The following is a 24,938-nucleotide window of genomic DNA, read 5'->3' as shown; positions in this document are numbered from 1 at the left end:
GTGGCAACCTTTAGAGATCTGTGGATATGGACCCCAAGATCTCTCTGTTCCTCCACAGTCTTCAGAACCCTACCTTTGACCCTGTAATCCACATTTAAATTTGTCCTACCAAAATGAATCACCTCACATTTATCAGGGTTAAACTCCATTTGCCATTTTTCAGCCCAGCTTTGCATCCTATCTATGTCTCTTTGCAGCCTACAACAGCCCTCCACCTCATCCACTACTCCACCAATCTTGGTGTCATCAGCAAATTTACTGATCTACCCTTCAGCCCCCTCCTCTAAGTCATTAATAAAAATCACAAAGAGCAGAGGACCAAGCACTGATCCCTGTGGCACTCTGCTAGCAACCTGCCTCCAATCCGAAAATTTTCCATCGACCACCACCCTTTGTCTTCGATCAGACAGCCAGTTACCTATCCAATCGGCCAACTTTCCCTCTATCCCACACCTCCTCAGTTTCATCATGCGGTGGGGCAAAACTTGCACCCAGCCATTATCGCTGGATGGGCTCAATCGCATAATGTGAGCAGATGCCCATGGCGTTTTTGGCATTACTGGAGCATCAGCTGTGCCCTAGTGTTACCACTTGATTGATAGATGGCAGCATCAGTTCCATCTTGCAGATCCATGATTGTGTTTCATCAAATAATTTTAAAATATTCATAAATTTCCACAACATTGCATGCTACTTAGGTCCTTACGGGACGCCACGGTGGTACTGTGGTTAGCACTGCTGCGTCACAGTGCCAGGGACCCAAGTTCAATTCCGGGCTTGGGTCACTGTCTGTGCAGAGTCTGCACGTTCTCCCCATGTCTGCATGGGTTTCCTCCGGGTGTTCCGGTTTCCTCCCACAGTGCAAAAGACGTGCTGGTTAGGTGCATTGGCCATACTCAATTCTCCCTCAGTGTATCCAAACAGGAGTGTGGCGACTAGGGGATTTTCACAGTAACTTCATTGCAGCGTTAATGTAAGCCTACTTGTGACACTAATGAATAAACTAGTAAATAGACTAATAATAAAAACTAATAAACCAATCTGGCGGAAGTGTCCTAACAGAAAAGTTCCTGACAACAGTGTAATTGGATCTGGCATGGTGGGGCCCATCAACAGCTATTGTATGGCAAGGAGGCACATTTCATGCCATATGCTGAATGAAAATGGGGTGGATACAAAACAAAGAACAAAGAAAATTACAGCACAGGAACAAGCCCTTCGGCCCTCCAAGCCTGCACCGACCATGCTGCCCGACTTAACTAAAACCCCCTACCCTTCCAGGGACCATATCCCTCTATTCCCATCCTATTCATGTATTTATCAAGACGCCCCTTAAAAGTCACTACCATATCCGCTTCCACTACTGCCCCCGGCAACGAGTTCCAGGCACCCACTACTTTCTGTGTAAAAAATCTGCCTCGTACATCTCCTTTAAACCTTGCCCCTTGCACCCCCTTGTAATTGACTCTTCCACCCTGGGAAAAAGCTTCTGACTATCCACTCTGTCCATGCCTCTCATGATCTTGTAGACTTCTATCAGGATCTTGTAAACTTCTATCAGGACCTTGTATCCTGAGATGTATCTCATGCATATTTCATGCACACATCCTATACAGAAGTAAGACCCTTTTTGTTGCAATACTGTTTACGTATGAATGATGCATGTTTTTAATAGACCAGGACCATTTGGAGCAAATGATGTCAGAGCGAAAACTTTGGAATTCAAGTTTTGAAATTTCTCTTTGTAAGATCGTTGGCACATACAGCAGCAGTGCTACCCCTCCTCTTACTCTGCAATGATGAGAAAGGTGATGCGTGACTTGTGATAATCTGCCAGACCCTGGGATTTGAGATGCAGTCAAGAATGTTTACTGGAGTGGGCAGGATTTATAACTAATTCCAGTGCATGACACTGGAGACAGTGAAGCATTGTGGGTTAATGAGGTTGGATGATCGGCCAGCAGGAGTAAATGCAGAACATGAACTTGTGGTGATTGTCCCTTTAAGGATCAATCTGCAGAGTAAGGATAACATGACCCACGGAATCAATTGGGGAATGGGCGGGCGGGGGGGGGGGGGGGGGGGCGGGGGGCTCTGTATACTGAGTCATCTCAGGGGCTGACTGCAGCCATGAGTCTGCAAGCCTCTATAATTTTAACCTGTAAATAAACGAGGAGTGTTTTCCCTAAACTGGTGAACAAGCATCTTTACAGAAATAAACTAGAGTTTATGGGGGTTCCATTGGGAAGGTAACAGGGCTAAACCTTTTGAGAATGAGGTGAGGAGAAATTTCTTCACTCAGAGAGTGGCGAATCTATGGAATTCACCACCACAGAAAGTAGTTGAAGCCAAAATGTTGTGTGATTTCAAGAAGAAATTAGATATAACTCTAAAGGCTAAAGAGATCAAGGGATATGGGGGGTAAGTGGGATCAGGACATTGAATTTGATGATCAGAATGAATGGCGGAACAGGCTCGAAGGGCCAAATGGCCTACTCCTGCTTCCGTTTTCTATGTTTCTATGATCAGATTAGAGAGATTTAGCCTGGATATGGGGTGAGATAGTGATGGAAGCAGACAGAAAATTAATGGCTGAAAGTTTACCGTCCTGCCCGTCACGGGAATCGGAGCGGGCGAGGGGCGGACTATGGAAAGGTCCGTTAACGTCGGGTGGGATTTTACGGTTTTGAGACAAGCAAGGCTATAAAATCACACCCAACGATATTTATAGTGGGGGAGAAAATTAGGTGAGAGATGGCTGCTGATTTATTATCTCCCCATTTATTATAAATAAACATTTTAGAAATAAATCCCACAATCTCAGCATTCACAAGCTCCTTTGGAAACTTCAATGCTCCCAATTGCTGCAAAGTGATTTTTTTTGTTTCTCAACATTCCTTATTGCACCAGAATAACATTTCATCCCCTAGCTCTGATGTTGCCCAATCATTTACTATAAGTAATCATAGAAAATCATAGAAACTCTACAGCACAGAAAGAGGCCATTCGGCCCATCGAGTCTGCACCGACCACAATCCCACCCAGGCCCTACCCCCATACCCCTACATATTTCACCCACTAATCCCTCTAACCTACGCATCTCAGGACATTAAGGGCAATTTTAGCATGGCTAATCAACCTAACCCGCGCATCTTTGGACTGTGGGAGGAAACCGGAGCACCCGGAGGAAACCCATGCAGACACGAGGAGAATGTGCAAACTCCACACAGACAGTGAAGCCGGGAAACGAACCCAGGTCCCTGGAGCTGTGAATCAGCAATGCTAACCACTGTGCTACCGTGCCGCCCGTAAGTAGCAGAGAGCAACAAGAACCGTGACATCAAGAGAGGACTGTGCAATATGGATCTTTCTTAAAAAAAAAGAATAAATTAAGATAAAACACTCCATTCCACATTGCGACAATCTGGATGGAGTTCTCACCCGTACTCAGACCTTCCACCCTCTTATCTGGAAGCACTTGATTCAGATGCCAAAACAAAATGATATGAATTGAAGTCTATTTATATTTCATGCATGAGCTAAGTTAATACACCAGCAAGAGACATCTCTCAAATGGAATTTGAGTTGCATGCAAGATTATTCATCATGTATTCCACTTCTACTCACTTAAATCATACACGTGAGTGAACACAACAGGGTGCTGTGATTCACAAAGAAGCCAGTGGCTTATCATTACAGTGCACTAAAATTGTCAAATCTGATTTTGTTTGCTTAAATTAAGTAGAACTCATTTCTATTCCATTCTTTATTTCCCAATCTGAGAACTTCTTCTACCGCAGTGCCGGTAAAGCTGATCTGTGCATTGATTCCACAGGACAACCCTTTATCTCGGAAAAGAAGCTGCAACTTGAGGAAAAACATTGCATCTAAATTACTGAGAGGTCCCTAAAATACAGAGTAGTTTAATGGTGGACTTTAGTTATTCTACTATAGTAATAGTGTAAGCGAGCGAGAAGGGTTCCTGAAGTATGTTCAGATGCATGGGGAGGCAAAGGCCTAGTGATATTATTGCTAGATTATTAATCTAGAAACTCAGTTAATGTTCTGGGGACCTGGGTTCAAATCCGGCCATGGCAGATGGTGGAATTTAAATTCAATACAAAATATCTGGGATTAAGAATCTACTGATGACCATGAAACCATTGTCGATTGTTGAAAAAACCCATCTGGTTCACTAACGTTCTTTAAGGAAGGAAATCTGCTATCCTTACCTGGTGTAGTCTACATGCAACTCCAGAGCCACAGCAATGTGGTTGACTCTCAACTGCCCTCCAAGGGCAACTAGGAATGGACAATAAATGCTGGCGACGCCCATGTCCCATGAATGAATAAATATTTTCTGAAGCAACATGTTCTTTGCTGCAACTATTCTGTGATTCTATTTTGGTTTTGATGAATTTAAACCTATGTAGAGAGCAACGGTTGGGAATGTACCAGAAAGGAGGCATTGCTGGAATCTGGGGAATGATCCTTTGGATCAGTTGTCAAATGGGAGAATATCTAGAGGACAGGGTTTATAACATCACGAGGTTTAGGTTTAACTATGGAAAAGGAGAAATCCAATAATCAATTGAGGATGGGCCAGTTTCAGCCAGGTGAGAATGGATCTGACCCAGGTAAAATGGAATCAAATGTTAGCAAGCAAAACTATAGCACAACAAAGGACTGGCTTGAGGTTCATGTATAGTTGAGGTGCATTCACTTAGGAAAGCTAGGATAAGCAATGCCAGAAGCCCCTAGATGACAAAAGTGAGAGAGTGATATGAAGATGATAAAAAGGTGCATGTAACACAAGTCAAAGTTGGTAATACACGCGAGAACCGTGCTGAGTGTAGAAAGCTCAGTGAGGAAGTGAAGAAAGTAATGAGAGAAGTAGCGGGTATGAGAAGAGGCTGGGAAAGGAAATCCTCAACTCTTCTATAGGCATACAAACATATAAAAGGTAGTAAAAAGAGGGGTCGGACTAATTGGGGGAAGAAAATGGACTTTTACAGATGCACCTGATTGTGCATTCTTTCTGGTTGTATCACAGCTTGGTATGGTGCCTGCTCTGCCCAAGACCGCAAGGAACTACAAAAGATTGTGAATGTAGCCCAATCCATCACGCAAACCAGCCTCCCATCCATTGACTCTGTCTACACTTCCCGCTGCCTCAGCAAAGCAGCCAGCATAATTAAGGACCCCATGCACCCCGGACATTCTCTCTTCCACCTTCTTCTGTCGGGAAAAAGATACAAAAGTCTGAGGTCATGTACCAACCGACGCAAGAACAGCTTCTTCCCTGCTGCCATCAGACTTTTGAATGGACGTACCTTGCATTAAGTTGATCTTTCTCTACACCCTAGCTCTGACTATAACACTACATTCTGCACTCTCTCGTTTCCTTCTCTATGAACCGTTTGCTTTGTATAGCGTGCAAAAAACAATACTTTTCACTATATGCTAAGATATATGACAATAATAAATCAAATCAAATCAAATGGAGATTTACACTTGGAGACAGGGGCATAGCTGGGGCAGAGGCATATTTTGCATCTCTCTCTTTACCAAGGGGAAAAATACTGTCAAAATCAGAGTGAAAGCGGAGGCAGTTGAGAGAGTGCATTGATTAAAAATTGGTAGAGTGGTAAGAAAGCTGGCGGTGTTGAAGGTTGTTATGTCACCCGGACCAGATGAGATGCACGCTAGGATGCTGAGGGACTTAAGGGTAAAAGTTGAGGAGGCGCTGGCCACAATTTTTCAATCCTCCTTAGATAGGGGGATGGGGAGGACTGGAGAATTGCAGATATTAAACTTAAGTTCAGAAAAGGTGAAAGGATATTCCTGATATCTTCAGGCCACGTGGTGGCAGTGAGGAACCCTTTGAAAACTATAAACTGGGAGAAAATTGACACCTGGATAAATATGGATTAATTAAGGAAAACCACACTGGTGATTCCCCTATTGGACCTCCCCCCCACCCCAGTCCCCAATGGGTCTCATTATCCCTGTGACTACACTATGTCCACCCCACCCCCCGCATTTCTGTCTCCCACAGCCTGTCCTCACCCTCATTTAAGGTGCATTATCCAGGCACCTTTTAAGATCTGGAACACACTGCCTCAGAATGTGTTGGAGATAGATTCAATCATGGCTTCCAAAAGGGAATTGAGTAAGCAGCTGAAGAAAAGAATTGTGGGAAAGGGTGGGGCAGTGGGATTAGTTGCGTTGCAGAGAGTCAGCACAGACACAATGAGCCAAATGGCCTCCTTCTTTGCTGCAACTATTCTGTGATTCTATTTTGGTTTTGATGAATTTAAACCTACGTAGTGAGCAACGGTTGGGAATGTACCAGAAAGTCCACTAGAGGGGAAATGTTTTGCCAGTTTATTTGTTCCGTACAACAGCTTTGGAGACAGACACTAACTGAAACACATGTCTCTGTCTTTGTCAGAAACAATTAGCTCATGTCAAGCCTTTCCTGTTAAAGTTTCTGCAGAAGGAACAATGAGAGAAAGCATTGCTTCAACCAGCCTCAAATCCTACCTGCCAATAGATCTGATTCATTCATTTTTGACAACCTCCCATTCCCCCTGAAAATGTTGATTCTTTTTACTTTGTGAAATGCTAGCAAATGAAATATGGCTTGAAAGTTGACAGTTCGCATCGAAGACGATTTAGCAAGCTATTTAATTAGAGCATGTCAGAGCTGAGTTTATTCCTGCCTTCAATCCATGTCCACTCAGATAAAGCTTACATCAGGAATGGCTGACCTTTCTCTTGCTCAGATCAGTTGCCATGCTCGAATTGGTGATCAGCTAATTCTGTACACACCAAGGATAGAATTGGAGTCCTTCAGGTGTGTGCAGTTTCAGACAATACCTCATCTGTTTGGCTACCCAGGAGCTTTGCTGTTTATTGTACACAATGTTGCCATCTTTTATCATTTCCAGTGGTTCCCAAAGGTTGGACATGATCACCATGTTAGATACAAATGCTGGAGCTTTCTTTGAATATCTTTCACAAATCTCACTATGTACTGTGTGTGCGGACTGTAGTGCAGCAGTGAGTGTTGTGGTTCTCTGGATACTTAGGTGTCCATATACATTAACATATACAGTGGGATTTTCTGGCTGTTCCTGAAGACGGGATCTTCCTGTCCCACCGACGCCCCCCCCCCCCCCCCCCCCCCCACCCCCAACCATCCCCGATGGTGGAGGGTGTGGACAATGGGATACCCCACTGGCCATTGCCGGTCTGTCTCCACCACTGCAAAACATGCCACAGTGAAGTTAGGGGGGCAGTAAATCCCACCCATAGTTCCAGGGTCACATTGGAATAATATAAGAATTGACATCCCTCATTCTTTTAAAAACGTATTCCTCCACTGTATCGACATAATTGTTCCAACCATAAATATTTTTACATATATTATGGCCAGGCTTCTCCAGCCCCCTCCCCCCATCCCACGGAGGGAATTCGGTGGCGGAGGCAGCTTGCCGTTGGTTGCCGGTGGGACCTCTTGGTCCATCCGAACTCAATGGCCATTCACGCGGCTTGCCAGCTGAGCCGCTGCGGAGCCTACCACAGCAGGGGGTGGGGGGAAGGGTTGCCTTTGGCAGGACTGGAAGATCCCACAGGCGGCAAGGACCGAAAAATCCCGGCCCATGTCTAGACTACAATGATTAACAATCTATTTTTATAATTAAATTGAACATCTTAAGAGTTATGGAAAATTTGTTCATTTTTCACCAGAATTTTATTCATGGTATTGCTTTGGTGGTGAAATGTTGTGCCTCTTCCTCTGAGCTAGAGCAGCACACTGCAGGCGGTCTTTAACTTGGCAGTACTTCTCCTCAAGCTCTGCTCCAGTAAATCACTCTCTGACTGTGATGGAGTGTTCAGCTGTGTCTGCGGTTCACTCTTTTGGTGCCTGTCTATTTGAAGCATGTACTGGTGAAATTTAACCTGAGTTTCAGAATCTGCTTCTGGAATGTCTCCCTTGCGAACTATACCGCATGCAGTTTTCTCTCCCAAATGCTCCTTTACAGCTTGCCATGTTATGTCCTGCTCAACATTTAGTGCCTTCAGATCAGCGACTTTATACTCCAGCTCGAACATTTCACCTTGGATTGCTGTAAGTTGCGGGAAATCTTCTTTGTCTGAAGTTGCTGAATTAGCTCTCTTCTCTTTTTAATCAAGAGCTCTTCATGACCCGCACACTGGCCTTGAGAATTTCAATATCTGACCGCAACATTTGCCTCTGCATGCTCTCACTCATCAGGATGGAATTTACCCAAACTAGACTCTGTGACTCTAACAACCACTTTCTTTCTTCTGAATGGAGGGTGTTTTCCAGTGGATATATTATATTCAACCCTCTGTGACGCCTTCTTCATCTCCTGCTTTACTGAGATCAACTGCAGTTCTTCACAACTTTAGCGCCAGAATAGCAGAATTTTCGGTTTCCATGAGAATGAACGTGTAGTTAATGTCTTTTCAAACAAAGAACAAAGAACAATACAGCACAGGAACAGGCCCTTCAGCCCTCCAAGCCCGCGCCGCTCCCTGGTCCAAACTGGACCATTCTTTTGTATCCCTCCATTCCCACTCCGTTCATGTGGTTATCTAGATAAGTCTTAAACGTTCCCAGTGTGTCCGCCTCCACCACCTTGCCCGGCAGCGCATTCCAGGCCCCCACCACCCTCTGTGTAAAATACATCCTTCTGATATCCGTGTTAAACCTCCCCCCCTCACCTTGAACTTATGACCCCTCGTGAACGTCATCACCGACCTGGGAAAAAGCTTCCCACCGTTTACCCTATCGATGCCTTTCATAATTTTATACACCTCTATTAGGTCACCCCTCATCCTCCGTCTTTCCAGTGAGAACAGCCCCAGTTTACCCAATCTCTCCTCATAACTAAGCCCTTCCATACCAGGCAACATCCTGGTAAACCTCCTCTGCACTCTCTCTAAAGCCTCCCCGTCCTTCTGGTAGTGTGGCGATCAGAACTGGGCGCAGTATTCCAAATGCGGCCGAACCAACGTTCTATACAACTGCAACATCAGACCCCAACTTTTATACTCTATGCCCCGTCCTATAAAGGCAAGCATGCCATATGCTATATTCACTACCTTCTCCACCTGTGACGTCACCTTCAAGGATCTGTGGACTTGCACACCCAGGTCCCTCTGCGTATCTACACCCTTTATGGTTCTGCCATTTATCGTATAGCTCCCCCCTACGTTAGTTCTTCCAAAATGCATCACTTCGCATTTATCTGGATTGAACTCCATCTGCCATTTCTTTGCCCAAATTTCCAGCCTATCTATATCCTTCTGTAGCCTCTGACAATGTTCCTCACTATCTGCAAGTCCAGCCATTTTCGTGTCGTCCCCAAACTTACTGATCACCCCAGTTACACCTTCTTCCAGATCGTTTATATAAATCACAAACAGCAGAGGTCCCAATACAGAGCCCTGCGGAACACCACTAGTCACAGGCATCCAGCCTTCACGTGTCTCTCAGATTTGGGCCGTCCTAGCTGTCAAATCTCAGTTCCCCCAGATGTCGTTAGAATAGTGTGGCTCGGTTTCAGAGCATCTTTCCTTGAGTAATCATTTTCTTTCAAATTTCCAGGAAAGACCTTCACTATCTTCGTGGGCGGCACAGTGGTTAGCACAGCTGCCTCACAACACCAGGGAGCCGGGTTCAATTCCGGCCTTGGGTGACTGTCTGTGTGGAGTTTGCACATTCTCCCCACATCTGTGTGGGTTTCTTCCGGATGCTGCAGTTTCCTCCCACAGTTCAAAGATGTGTGAGTTAGGTGGATTGGCCACGCTGCATTGTCCCTTAATGTCAGGGATTAGCAGGGTAAATGTGTGGTGTGGGATTGCTGTCAGTGCAGGCTTGCTGGGCCATATAGCCTCTTCAGCACTGTGGGAATTCTGTGGTTCTATAGCCTGAGCATGATGATGTTACTCTGTGCTCCTGTACTTTAGCTCTGCTGCCTCACAGCGCCAGGGACCCGGGTTTGATTCCCGGCTTGGGTCACTGTCTGTGCGGAGTCTGCACATTCTCCCTGTGGGTTTCCTCCCACAGTCGGAAAGATGTGCTGGTTGGGTGCATTGGCCATGCTAAACCCTTCCTCAGTGAATCCGACCAGGCAGCGGTGAAGTGTGGTGACTAGGGGATTTTCACAGTAACTTCATTATAGCGTTAATGTAAGCCTTACTTGTGACTAATAAATAAACTTTAATTTAAAATTAAAACTTAAACTTGAAATTTTGGGTAGTCAGTGTTTTCATATGTCTACTCATGGCTCCATGTGCTCTGGCTGCACCAGCAGCCTGCGACATGGCGAGCTTGTCTTTTCCAATCACATCTTTTGGTACATCAAGGTGTACAGAGTCCCAAATGTGCTGGTTGACCTGCTTGTCATCTGTTCCTTAAATTTACACTTTTTTGAATTAATCTTTGGGACACGGGTGTCGCTGGCTGGCCAGCATTTATTACAGTAATTTATTACTGTGTTCACCCCAGTCCAACGCCGGCATCTCCACCTCAGCATTTATTGCCCATCCCTCGTTGCCCTTGGAGGGCAGTTGAGAGTCAATCACATTGCTGTGGCTTTGGAGTCACACTTTAGACCAGACTAGGTAAGGACAGCAAATTTCCTTCCCTAAAGGACATCTTAGAAAGAATCTTAGAAACCCTACAGCACAGAGAGAGGCCATTCGGCCCATCGAGTCTGCACCGACCACGATCCCACCCAGGCCCTACCCCCATATCCCTACATACTTACCCACTAATCCCTCTAACCTACGCATCCCAGGACACTAAGGACACAATTTTAGCATGGCCAATCAACCTAACCCGCACATCTTTGGACTGTGGGAGGAAACTGGAGCACCCGGAGGAGACCCATGCAGACACAGGGAGAATGTGCAAACTCCACACAGACAGTGACCCAAGCCGGGAATCGAACCCAGGTCCCTGGAGCTGTGAAGCTGCAGTGCTAACCGCTGTGCTGCCGTGCCACCCTCAGTGAACCAGATGGGTTTTTCGACAATCGACAATGGGTTTCGCGGTCATCAGTAGATTCTTAATTGCAGATATTTTTTATTGATTTCAAATTCCACCATCTGCCGTGGCGGGATTCGAACCCGAGTCCCCAGACTGTTAGCTGAGTTTCTGGATTAATGGTCTAGTGATAGTACCACTAGGCCATCGCTTCCCCTTACTGGCTCCATTTCATTTTCATATGATTCTCTCGGTTTTTCTCTCTCTGGCATGGATTCGGTTGATTTTTCGAGTTCAGCAGTGAATCCGTTTAAAACGTTTGGGTTTTAGTTTTTCCCACTGACACTTGCTGCCACCATGTTATATCTCGTGGTTCCCAGGAGTTCAAAAGAATCCCACTTTTAGACTCCAATTTCTTTGTGTGCATTTCATAGAACGCACCAGGCTTTACGGACTGATACATTGTTAGTTTGATACACAAGAAGTGGTGTAGTAGTGAGTCATGTGACACTCTGAATATGTAAGTATACATATGGGGAATTGCACAGTAACTTCATTGCAGTGTGAATGTAAGCCTTACTTGTGACGAATAAATAAACTTTATGTGTGCACAAACATATGGTTTCTATATCACATTGGGATAATATAACAATACACCTTTCGCCCTCTAATATTTTGTGAGTTGGTGGAGCTGGATAGGGGATTTTGCATCGTGAAATCACAGAAATGCAATAACTGTGGAATTGAATTTAAATTCTATCTGTCCCTCTCTGCAGCATGGTTTGTTCCGGTTACACAGCGAAGATTACTTTATCGAACCTGTTCATGGCCATCCAAGGAAAGAAGAAGAAGAATCACACATTATATATAAGAGGCATGCTGTCCAGCACTCTCAGAGGAAGCCGAATGATTTGACTCCTATGGGCGGAGGGACTTGTGGAATACAAGGTATGGTTAATAACTCAAGTACACGGTTTCATCAAGTTAACAACTCCAGGAAGTAAACTGAAATGCCATAATTATAGTTGAAGGTGTAGGGAACCTGCTGAGTACCCCTGTTATTAAGTTGCCTGAAAGAGGAGCTGAGGTCCCATGCCCACATGTCTGTCCTTGGCTTGCTGCAATGTTCCAGTGAAGCTCAACGCAAACTGGAGAAACAGCATCTCATCTTCCGGCTCGGCACATTACAACCTTCCGGTCTCAACATCGAATTCAACAACTTCAGATGATTTGCTCTACCCCACCTCGACCCCTTTGTTTTCATTCTATTTTATTTAATTTTTTACTGTTCTCTACCTTTTATTTCTTTATGGTCTTTCTTCATTTTTCTTCCCCCCCGCCGCCTCTTTCCTTCCCCCTACTTCATCCCCCTTCTCTGACCTTTTCTCCCCCCACTTCCCCTTTTCTACATTCTACCTCTCTCCCATTTCCCCCTCCCCCCACTTCCCCCAACATCTCCATCTGTCACAGCTTCCAGCTTTTCTGCCGTTTGGCCATTCACACCCTTTATTCTCTCTGTGGACAGCCATTAGCAGTTTTTCCCCTGGTTTCTGTGGCTATGACTCATCTTTCATTCCCTCCCCCTGCAGTATAAATATCTCCCACTTTCTATGCATTTTAGCTTTGACAAAGGGTCATCTGGACTCGAAATGTCAGCTGTTTTCTCTCCTTACAGATGCTGCCAGATCTGCTGAGACTTTCCAGTGTTTTCTCTTTTGGCCTGAGGTTTAGACATTGGACTGAAGGTGCACATTGGCTCGTTTTATTTGGCCCAGACTGTAGCACTAACTGTAGGCAGCAAGTGGATATACCCCAGCCTGACCGTGCCATCATGCCGCTCTTTTCTCAGAGGAGCACTTGGTAATACTTACTGCCTCCATAATTTAGTGTAACTCGAGATACATGACAAAGTAAAAGGTGTGTAGATAGATTTCGAAGGAGGATAGGAACAGGAGTAAGTAATTTATCTCTTGAGCCTGTTCCGATTGAGATAATGGTAAATGCGTGACCTAACTCTATATACCTTTTATTTTTATGATGAAAGTGAGGAGGTGTGGGATAGAGGGAAAGTTGGCCGATTGGATAGGTAACTGGCTGTCTGACCGAAGACAGAGGGTGGTGGTCGATGGAAAATTTTCGGATTGGAGGCAGGTTGCTAGCGGTGTGCCGCAGGGATCAGTGCTTGGTCCTCTGCTCTTTGTGATTTTTATTAATGACTTAGAGGAGGGGGCTGAAGGGTGGATCAGTAAATTTGCTGATGACACCAAGATTGGTGGAGTAGTGGATGAGGTGGAGGGCTGTTGTAGGCTGCAAAGAGACATAGATAGGATGCAAAGCTGGGCTGAAAAATGGCAAATGGAGTTTAACCCTGATAAATGTGAGGTGATTCATTTTGGTAGGACTAATTTAAATGTGGATTACAGGGTCAAAGGTAGGGTTCTGAAGACTGTGGAGGAACAGAGAGATCTTGGGGTCCATATCCACAGATCTCTAAAGGTTGCCAGTCAAGTGGATAGAGCTGTGAAGAAGGCCTATAGTGTGTTAGCTTTTATTAACAGGGGGTTGGAGTTTAAGAGCCGTGGGGTTATGCTGCAACTGTACAGGACCTTGGTGAGACCACATTTGGAATATTGTGTGCAGTTCTGGTCACCTCACTATAAGAAGGATGTGGAAGCGCTGGAAAGAGTGCAGAGGAGATTTACCAGGATGCTGCCTGGTTTGGAGGGTAGGTCATATGAGGAAAGGTTGAGGGAGCTAGGGCTGTTCTCTCTGGAGCGGAGGAGGCTGAGGGGAGACTTAATAGAGGTTTATAAAATGATGAAGGGGATAGATAGAGTGAACGTTCAAAGACTATTTCCTCGGGTGGATGGAGCTATTACAAGGGGGCATAACTATAGGGTTCGTGGTGGGAGATACAGGACGGATATCAGAGGTAGGTTCTTTACGCAGAGAGTGGTTGGGGTGTGGAATGGACTGCCTGCAGTGATAGTGGAGTCAGACACTTTAGAAACATTTAAGCGGTTATTGGATAGGCACATGGAGCACACCAGGATGATAGGGAGTGGGATAGCTTGATCTTGGTTTCAGATAAAGCTCGGCACAACATCGTGGGCCGAAGGGCCTGTTCTGTGCTGTACTGTTCTATGTTCTATGTTCTATACCTGCCTTTACCCTGTATCCCTTCATTTCCTTTGGTTAACAGAAATCTATCAATGTCAGTTTTAAAGTTGATTCCATATCAACTGCCGTATGGAGAAGAGATTGACAAATTTCTACTGCCCTTTGCTGTCCTGATAGGCTTGTCTCTAAATTTTTAGCCTGTCCAAGATTCCCCAGTCAATAGAAAAAGTTTCTCTCAACCTATCCAATATGATTCCCTTTTGTATCTTGAAAACTTAGCATGGACAATGCACCTAGTCAGCACGTCTTTCAGATTGTGGGAGAAAACTGGAGCGCCCGGAGGAAACGCACGCAGACTTGGGGAGAACGTGCAGACTCCGCACAGTCAGTGATCCCAGCCAACAATCGAACCCGGGTTCCTGGCGCTGTGAGGCAGCAGTGCGAACCACTGCGCCACCGTGCCACCTTTTTGTAGTGGAGGGGTGAACAACCAGAAGGGTGGCGTTGCCCCCCCAACAGTCATCTCTGGCATCTCCCTCTCTCCTCCCCTCCCCCCGTTACACGCACCAACACCCCCTCCCCCAATGAGGCTCCCCCTTGGGTCTGCCCCCGGCACAGGTTGGCACTGCCAGGTTGGACGAACTTGTTGTAAACCTCGCCGATGTGACATCACATCAGCAAGGTTCGAAAATATGGCAAAGAGGGGATATATGGTGGCGGGGGAGCCGGGGGGGGGGGGGGGGGCCTGTTCATTACATTAAAATTTATGTTGTCCCATTCCCTCTGAATTTTCAGCCTGTGTTGCTGTTCTCTCTGACGGCGAACACGGGCTGAAAATCTCCTCCATTGACTTTAAACTTCTCACTGTTTAGAGAGTCCTCCGATTCACCCTTTTTAGATCCAAAGTGGATGATCTCATGGACAGGTAGTGGTGCGGTAGTATTGTAATCCACGTAGTGGACTAGTAATCCAGAGACCCAGGGCGATGCCCTGTGGGGATCCAGTTCGAATCCCACCATGGCAGATGGTGAAATTTGAATTCAATAAAAATCTGGAATTAAAGTCTAATGGTGACCATGAAACTATGGCCGATTGTTATGAAAAAAACCCAGCTAGTTTGTTAATGTCCTCTAGGTTAGGATATCTGCGCTTCTTAACTGGTCTGGCCTATATGTGATTCCAGATCAATAGCAATGTGGTTGGCGCTCTGAAATTAGAAATTAAGTTGCTGCTGTCAGATTGGCACTGCCCGGCCATTGTCCCTCACAACCCGGGGGCTATACTTACCTGTGCATCTCTGGCGTGGTCATCACGACTGTTTTTTTGTTTCTGAAAACCAATCATGATTTGCACTGGGGTGGCGTCATGCCTGGTGGATGGGAAGGTTCAATGACGGCTGAGGATGTGATGTTAACCCTGATAATTAGAAACTAATGGATTCAAATTCATGTTAATCAGGTTTGTGCCCTACCTGGGCATGAGCCTGACCATGTGATCGGTCAAAGTCCGGGAAGATTATGTTCCAAAATTTTGCTGAAACAAATCCCGTTATTGGCCACCCACGACATTTAGCCACCAATCCGGGATTTGTGTCTGCGGCCAACAGGCCCACTAAGTAGGACCTTTAGAGCGGAATTTTCCCACCCCACCTGCCACAGGGACTGTAGCAGGCGGGACCCGGTCCATGCGGAGGTCCGTTGACCTCTGGTGGGATTTTCCGGTCTTGGAGTGAGCGTGGTCGGAAAATCCCAACCTTTGGGCCCGATTTTATCTTCAAGTTGCGCCCATTTTTGGGCACGAAAACTTGGGAAAGTTGGGTATGAGGCGAGTAGCACGATCCGTGCCTGCATCTGATCTGGTTCCTCCTTTACCAAGGCCCACAAATGGCCACAATCGGGACCAGGCGCGACGGCCATTTAAATGCATCTGCATGCGTTTAAATTGACTTAATGTGCTGCACGCCCAACCTTACTGGCACCCTTTTATCACCGGATTCACCCATCTGGAATCGGCGCAAAACAGGCATGCTCCATATAAGTCCGATTCGGGCGCTCCAGTTAGTGACGGTTATCATCATAGAAACCCTACAGTACAGAAAGAGGCCATTCGGCCCATCGAGTCTGCACCGACCACAATCCCACCCAGGCCCTACCCCCATATCCCTAAATATTTTACCCGCTAATCCCTCTAATCTACGCATCTCAGGACACTAAGGGGCAATTTTAGCATGGCCAATCACCCTAACACGCACATCTTTGGACTGTGGGAGGAAACCGGAGCACCCGGAGGAAACCCACGCAAACACGAGGAGAATGTGCAAACTCCACACAGACAGTGACCCAAGCCAGGAATCGAACCCAGGTTCCTGGAGCTGTGAAGCAGCAGTGCTAACCACTGTGCTACCGTGCCGCCCCAGGTTAGTGAGGAAGTAAGTGCCGAGCGTCCGACGGCTCTCTGCTTGAGACGGGTGCGGGGGGCGGGAAACAGAGGTCTGCTTCAACTCTGCCTGTGATCAGTGGGGAGCAAGGGCGGTCTGCTGCCACTCTGCCTGTGATCAGTGAGGGGAAGGGGGGTCTGCTGCCACTCCCCCTGTGATCAGTGGGGAGCAAGGGGCGGGTGGGGGGGCGGTCCACTGCTACTCTGCCTACGATTGATGGGGGGATAGGTCCGCAATCTGTCTGGGTGGCGGGCGGCTGGAGGGATAGGGGGTCAGTAATGTTGGTGGGGTGGGGCAATGTCCATGGGGGCCAAGGGGAGGCATTATCCAGCCTGGGAGGAATGTGCCAGGGGAGCAGCATTCTATCAATTTTCTTTGCGCATGTGCAGTTGGAGGCGCCAATCGGAGCTGCAGGGTTTCAGGTGCGTTAAAAGCACCCCCCCCCCCCGCCCCCGCCACAGGCTTCTGCAGCGCGATTCGGAATTGCTGATATTTTTTCAGGCAGAGTGTGTATGGGGGCGCCTGAGAACAGGTCTAAAAGTTGGATCTGAAACACTCCCAATTTCAAGTCCGTCCAGCACTTAGAATCAGGATTTTAACATCGGGCCCATTCTGTCTGTCTTCACATTAGAAGACACAACTAACATCCCAGAAATAATAGTAAATCAAGCTGCAAAAAGGAGGGAGAAAGTTAAAACAATTAAAATCTCCAGAAAAAGGGTACTGAGAAAATTATTGAAACTAAAAGCTGTCGAGCCCCCGTCCTGATGGACTTCATCCTGGGCTCTGGTTGTTGAGATACTAGTTACATTGGTTTTAATTTTCCATAATTCCTGAAAGGGACCCATCAGATTGGAAATGAGCAAAGAGAGTTTAAGAATTTAAGCAAGGAGAGAGACAGAAAGCAACCACATGCCAGTGAGCCCATCGTCTGACTTCGGGATAATGTTGGAATCTATTACTAAGAAAGTTAGAGCACTTTGAAAATCTTAATGTAATCAGGCAGAGTCAACATCGTTTTGTGAAAGGGAAATTATGATTGAATATGAATACAATAGCATATGAGAATTCATAGAAAAACATAGAAACATAGAAAAACTACAGCACAAACCAGGCCCTTCGGCCCCACAAGTTGTGCCGAACATATCCCTACCTTTTAGCCCTACCTATAACCCTCCATCCTATTAAGTCCCATGTATTCATCCAGGAGTCTCTTAAAAGACCCGATTGAGTTTGCCTCCACTACCACTGACGGCAGCCGATTCCACTCGCCCATCACCCTCCGTGTGAAAAACTTCCCCCCAACATTTCCCCTGTACCTACTTCCCAGCACCTTAAACCTGTGTCCTCTCGTAGCAGCCATTTCCACCCTGGGAAAAAGCCTCTGAGAGTCCACCCGATCTATGCCTCTCAACATCTTATATACCTCTACTAGGTCTCCTCTCATCCTACGTCTCTCCAAGGAGAAAAGACCGAGCTCCCTCAGCCTATCCTCATAAGGCATGCCACTCAATCCAGGCAACATCTTTGTAAATCGCCTCTGCACCCTTTCAATCTTTTCCATATCCTTCCTGTAATGAGGCGACCAGAACTGAGCATAGTACTCCAAGTGGGGTCTGATGAGGGTCTTATATAGCTGCTTCATTATCCTCGGACGCCTAAACTCAATCCCTCGATTGATAAAGGCCAGCACACATACGCCTTCTTAACCACCTCCTCCACCTGCGGGGCCGATTTTAGAGTCCTATGGACCCGGACCCCAAGGTCCTTCTGATCCTCTACAGTACTACGAGTCTTTCCCTTTATATTGTACTCCTTCATCCCATTTGACCTGCCAAAATGGACCACTACGCATTTATCTGGGTTGAAGTCCATCTGCCACTTCTCCGCCCAGTCTTGCATCCTACCTATGTCCCTCTGTAACTTCTGACATCCCTCCAGACTATCCACAACCCCACCAACCTTCGTGTTGTCGGCAAATATGAAACAGTAAATCCTAGTAATAATTCGTGTCGTCGGCAAACTTACCAACCCATCTCTCCACTTCCTCATCCAGGTCATTTATGAAAATGACAAACAGCAAAGGTCCCAGAACAGATCCCTGGGGCACACCACTGGTGACCGACCTCCAATTAGAAAAAGACCCATCTATACCCACTCTCTGCCTCCTTTGGGCAAGCCAGTTCTGTATCCACAGGGCAGCAGCCCTCTCACTTTTTCTAGAAGCCTTTAATTAATTCTTTAAAGAATTAACTAGCAATATGAATAAAGGGGAACGTGTGGATGTAGTGTCGCTTTGACAAGGTGCCCAGAAAGATTCCAACATTTTCCCTAAGTCAGATGATAAAATAAGAGCTCACAGTAGAATAGCATGCATAAATTTTTGGTTCATCAACAGGAAGTAGAGAGCAGGGAAAAATGAGTCATTTTTGGGTTGGCAAGATGAAATGATTAAAGTACCATAATAATCAGTGCTGGGGCTGCAACTATATCCATATCAATGATTTGAACGAAGAGACCAAATATATAGTTACTAAATTTGCTAAAGTTAGTTAGGAAAGTAAGTTGTGAAGAGTGCATTAGGAGTCTGCAAAGGCATATAGATAGGTTAAGTAAGTAGGCAAAAATTTGGCAGATGGTATATAACATGTGGGCAGCATGGTGGCACAGTGGTTAGTGGCACAGCGGTGGCACAGTGGCCTCACAGCGCCAGGGACCCGGGTTCGATTCCCCTCGTCGCCACACTCCGGCACCTGTTCGGGTCAATGCACCTAACCAGCACGTTTTTCAGAATGTGGGAGGAAACCGGAGCACCTGGAGGAAACCCACGCAGATATGGGGAGAACGTGCAAACTCCACACAGGCAGTGACCCAAGCCAGGAACCAAACCCACATCCCTGGCACTGTGTTGCAGCAGTGCTAACTACACAGGCCACTGAGCTGCCCCTCTTCTTGAGAGTGTGGTAGAGGAAGGCTATTTGCGTATTTTTAAGACTGAATTAGATAGATTCTTGATTGACAAGGGAGTCAAAGAATGTAGGGAATAGAGAGGAAAGTAGAGTTGATGCCTCAATCAGATCAGCCATGCTCTTATTGAAATGGGGGAGCAGGCTCGAGGTTGCTGCATGGCCCACTTGATTCTCTCATGTAAAAAGCTAGCATAATGGATGAAATTTATTGGCAGAGCGTGGGAGAATTCTAGGGCTGCCTTTTCTCTCTCTGACCCCAGGAGAGATGGTACCAAGGCCCTTGATTGTGAACCATTTTCCTGGGTTGAGGCCACTCTGTATGCAGAGTGGATCCTTGCCTGCAAGCGCACGTTCATCTGCTATGCTCCTTTGTACATTGTTTACAATATTGCCTACCTTTGTGTAATCAACAAGCTTAGGTGTGGACATCATTTGAATCCCTAATAAATGCACTGAATGTTTGAGGTCCCTAACACAGGTCTCTTTGAGATGCCACTCGCCAAAGCCTGGCAATTAGAATACTATGCTTTCCCTACATCTCCATCTGAAATTACATTTTTTTCTGATTGTATTTATCCATGCTATCATACTTCAGAATTATGCAAGGTCAGACTCAAGCATGTGTTAAAACTGGGTTTCGAGACTGCCTGATAATTCCTATGGATAGCTCTGAAGTGAAAACATGTTTTTGGATTGCAATTTTGTTTGATAACATTGATCCACTTTCTTTCTTCAAAGAAATGTGGCAGCTAAAAGTAGCTTCTATCCGCAGAGCTTTTAGAAGAAGCAGAGGCCAGGTTAAAGGATGCATCTTTGCAATGGCTACAGGCTCCTGCTTGCTGGCAAGGACATGCTCTGCATATAAATTGGCCCCTTACCCAGGAAAATGGTTGAAGATCAAAAACCCTGTGTACCAACCCTCCTGGGGTCAGAGAGAACAAAGGCAGCCCTAATAATTCTGCCCAATTCTGCAAATAAATTTCACCATTATGCTCGTGTTTGAATATAATATTTCAGCAATGCTGATCATTGCACTTGTGTTTAGAGCCTGTTCCGGTTGGCGAACTGTATACTTTTCCATATTGCTCGCTGTCTTACTTCAGATAAACTAACGCCATGAAAAAATTTATTTGAAAAAGAAGTAATAGAAGTGCCCACCAATATAAACAGATCAGTCTGCCCCCTTCCTTCCATGCTGAGCCTGGAATGTGACCACAAAGCTCACTGCACCTGACATTTCATAGATAACTTGGTCGCAAACTGATCCAGATCCGGACAGCGACTGTAAGATTCTGGCCTGGGCTTTTGCCGAATCGAGAAGACTCAGGGCACTTTTGAAATTACAGGTAGCTTGCGATTCTGAGATTCCTGACCCCATTCTCAGGCTTTTTTGCTTTTCAGGAGTGCCTCTCAAGGGTGCAGGCTGGTTCGGGCCTAAAGTGTGCACCTGGCACTCCTGACCTAGCCGGCTCCATTGCCGAAAAGTAAAATAAAGTTAAAGTTTATTTATTAGTCACAAGTAAGGCTTACATTAACACTGCAATGAAGTTATTGTGAAATTTTCCTAGTCACCACAGTCCGGTGCCTGTTTGGGTCAATGCACCTAACCAGCACGTCTTTCATAATGTGGGAGGAAACTGGAGCACCCGGAGGAAACCCACTCAGACACGAGGAGAAAGTGCAAACTCCACATGGACAGTGACCCAAGCCAGGAATCGAACCCAGGTTTCTGGCACTGTGAAGCAGCAGTGCTAACCACTGTGCTACCGTGCCGCCCCAGAGATCCCACCTCCTCCGCAGAAGGATACAAAAGGTTTGTTTTGTGGAACTTAAGGGTTTGTTCTGTTTCTAAAAATGCATGTTTTTCTTTCAAATACAATTCACCTCGCATTCAAACAAAAAATATGTAGTTTAGTGATATGAAAATATCAGCATTGTGCAAAGTGACCTAATTGTCTTGGTCTAACCATCATTCCATATGGTGCAGTGGAGCAGTATGCAGTAACATCAATTGCAAGGGTTAACTATGTTAGTCTGATAAATTGTACTAACTTTAATGTTTGACTGTCTGCAGAGTAACGAAAATAGATTGCATTGAAAATATGAAACAGTAAATCCTAGTAATAATTTTTCAGCAGGACATTTCTTTTCACAACATGCCATCAGCTTTAACTCAAAGGGCTTATTGAAGTTAAAAACAACTGACTAGCTCCTTTGGAAAAAAATCATTTAAGGAATGAGTATGCAATGTTCTGACATGTTGCTCTTCATACTCTTGCTTGCAAAGTGAATCATTGCCTGCCTGATGCCTAATCCTCTTTTGGTTTCATCCACCTCTGATGAGTGATGATTAAATGTGCTGTTTGGAAAGAAAGTTGGCAACCTTTGAATTCAATAGAGAAAAGCATGAGGTACTGGGAATGTGCAGTTAGCACCTGCTGTCCTCCATTTATGGTGCAGAATGTACAAAGTAAAAAAAGTAAAGTTTACTTATTAGTCACAAGTAGGCTCATATTAACACTGGAATGTAACTGTACTGTGAAAATCCCCTAGCTGCCACACTCCTGTGCCTGTTCGGGTACATTGAGGGAGAATTTATCATGGCCGATTCACCTAACCAGCACATCTTTGGACTGCCGGAGGAAACCGGAGGAAACCCACGCAGACACGGGGAGAACGTGCAAACTCCACACAGACAGTGACCCAAGCCGGGAATCAAACCCAGGTCCCTGATGCTGTGAGGCAGCAGTGCTAACCACTGTGCCACCGTGCCACCCCATTATTGAATTATGTATGATGTATTGAAGCCGTCCTTCAGTGTGCTCGAATTTTCAGTGCTGTGGACTTTGTATTATTTACATTATGAAGCAAAATCCCCAGCATTGCCGGCAGTGGCACAATTTTGACTTTTGTTTTAATTGGGTGCCCAGCTTCCGTGTTAGCTGAGAAAAGTCATACAGGCCAGCGGTGCAAGGTGACCAGCTCCCTAGTGGAGAGTAGGAGGATGTGGGGTGACCTTATAGAAGTTTATAAAATCATGAGGGGCATGGATAAGGTGAATAGCCAAGGTCTTTTCCCCAGGGTAGGGTCGTCCAAAACTAGAGGGCATAGGTTTAAGATGAGAGGGGAAAGATTTAAAAGGGACCTGAAGGGCAACTTCTTCACTCAGAGGGTGGTGTGTATGTGGAAAGAGCTGCCAGAGGAGGTGGTAGAGGCTGGTACAATTACAAAGGCTCGGAATTGGACCGGGACCTCATGGATGCCTCTTCCCAAGAGAGCCAGGAGCTCCGATATTGCGCCCCTCATGCTGCAGACACATGTCCGTGCAGTGACCACCAGATTGTGTGACCCTCTCCTGAACTATCAGTAATAGCCACTGAGGTGTATCCACCTGAGCGGGTGGAGGGTAAAAGTGAACGCTGTGAAGTTTTTCTCTGCCGTTCCCTCCCGGCTCTTATCTGGCTGGTGCCGGGGCTGAGGGTGAAAAAGTGTCCCTCCTCCTCTTCCTCCTCCTCTGGCCTCAGTTTCTTCCTGCACTCATCTGCAAGTGACAGCTTCAGCTGCCTCCAAGATGGAGCCACATTTGACCCTGAGGTTTGTATTGAATGGAAAATTTCTCACCAGGTGGACAGTCAAAACCAAGCTCCCCACTGCCGAGGGCTTTGTCACACTCGACTTCCATGAGCTTGGAAGCTCTCTGCTTGAACTCAGTTAGAGCCCTCAGATGTGGTTGGCCCCCTCCAGTCTTCTCCTGTTAGACTTGGTTGTGCTGAAGCTTCCCCTGCTCAAAGAAGAGAAATCTTGAAACGCATGCACGCTCCATTGGTTGGAGCATTGGATTTTGGTTCGTTTCCTATCCACCCCCATGTAAGCCCACTGCTGTGTGCCTTGTCATCACTGGTGTGAATTGGGCAGAGGTTGTGGGCCGGCTTGCTTCAGAGTGCAGAGCACATCCACGTGCAAGGGGAAAGCTCATACATGTATGTCATGTGGAGGCTGCTCATTCCCTTTGGGCCTCTGCTGGGTCAACACCCTCCCACTCCGTGCAGTCTCCCATGTCTGCTGAAGGGTGACGGAGGCAAAGTGTTCAATTCACCGCGGCGTGGGTGTGCTGAAATGGAGCTGTGGGGCAGGACATGCCTTGCCGTTGGTCCTTGCACCCTGGCATTTTGGAGTCTGGATCATTGAGATCCAACTTTCCTGCAAACATGAGTTTATTTTACTATTGGCTGATTCATTTTCATTCAATCTGTGCAAAGGATCTCTTTGTTCATTTAGCACAGTCCAGCTGGCTTTTCCATGCCCTAGGTTAAAAGGTTATGCCATGGTGTACAGACTTCATCAGCGTTGAGATGTTTTATCAGAATTGTGTTCAAGAATACTATGCTTCAGTGAAGAAATATTGAAGAAAGTATGTGCCCTGATGCAGACATACCCACAGGCCTCCTCTCACACTGCACACACCCACAGGCCTCCTCTCACACCGCATGTACCCACAGGCCTCCTCTCACACTGCACACACCCACAGGCCTCCTCTCACACCGCATGTACCCACAGGCCTCCTCTCATACCGCACACACCCACAGGCCTCCTCTCATACCGCACACACCCACAGGCCTCCTCTCACACTGCACACACCCACAGGCCTCCTCTCACACCGCACGTACCCACAGGCCTCCTCTCACACCGCATGTACCCACAGGCCTCCTCTCACACTGCACACACCCACAGGCCTCCTCTCACACCGCACGTACCCACAGGCCTCCTCTCACACCGCATGTACCCACAGGCCTCCTCTCACACCGCACACACCCACAGGCCTCCTCTCACACTGCACGTACCCACAGACCTCCTCTCATACCGCACACACCCACAGACCTCCTCTCATACTGCACGTACCCACAGGCCTCCTCTCACACTGCATGTACCCACAGGCCTCCTCTCACACTGCACACACCCACAGGCCTCCTCTCATACCGCACGTACTCACAGACCTCCTCTCACACTGCACACACCCACAGGCCTCCTCTCACACTGCACACACCCACAGGCCTCCTCTCACACTGCATGTACCCACAGACCTCCTCTCATACCGCACACACCCACAGGCCTCCTCTCACACTGCATGTACCCACAGACCTCCTCTCATACCGCACACACCCACAGACCTCCTCTCATACTGCACGTACCCACAGGCCTCCTCTCACACTGCATGTACCCACAGACCTCCTCTCATACTGCACGTACCCACAGGCCTCCTCTCACACTGCATGTACCCACAGGCCTCCTCTCACACTGCACACACCCACAGGCCTCCTCTCATACCGCACGTACTCACAGACCTCCTCTCATACTGCATGTACCCACAGGCCTCCTCTCACACTGC

The 24,938-nt window shown here is 46.7% G+C and overlaps 1 protein-coding gene across 1 annotated transcript in view; it reads left to right on the top strand.

Moving 5' to 3' along the window:
• The window catches only part of LOC144498747 (A disintegrin and metalloproteinase with thrombospondin motifs 12-like), a 557,508-nt gene that overhangs the window by 102,656 nt on the left and 429,914 nt on the right, over positions 1-24,938 (top strand). The window contains exon 3 of the mRNA XM_078220368.1: positions 11,803-11,974. Within this exon, the coding sequence (XP_078076494.1) occupies positions 11,803-11,974 (172 nt within the window). The remainder of the gene's footprint in view (positions 1-11,802; positions 11,975-24,938) is intronic.

The sequence above is a fragment of the Mustelus asterias genome, chromosome 1, assembly GCF_964213995.1.
Source record: "Mustelus asterias chromosome 1, sMusAst1.hap1.1, whole genome shotgun sequence".
NCBI classification, from domain to species: domain Eukaryota; kingdom Metazoa; phylum Chordata; class Chondrichthyes; order Carcharhiniformes; family Triakidae; genus Mustelus; species Mustelus asterias.
This window is presented reverse-complemented; position numbering and strand designations above follow the sequence as displayed.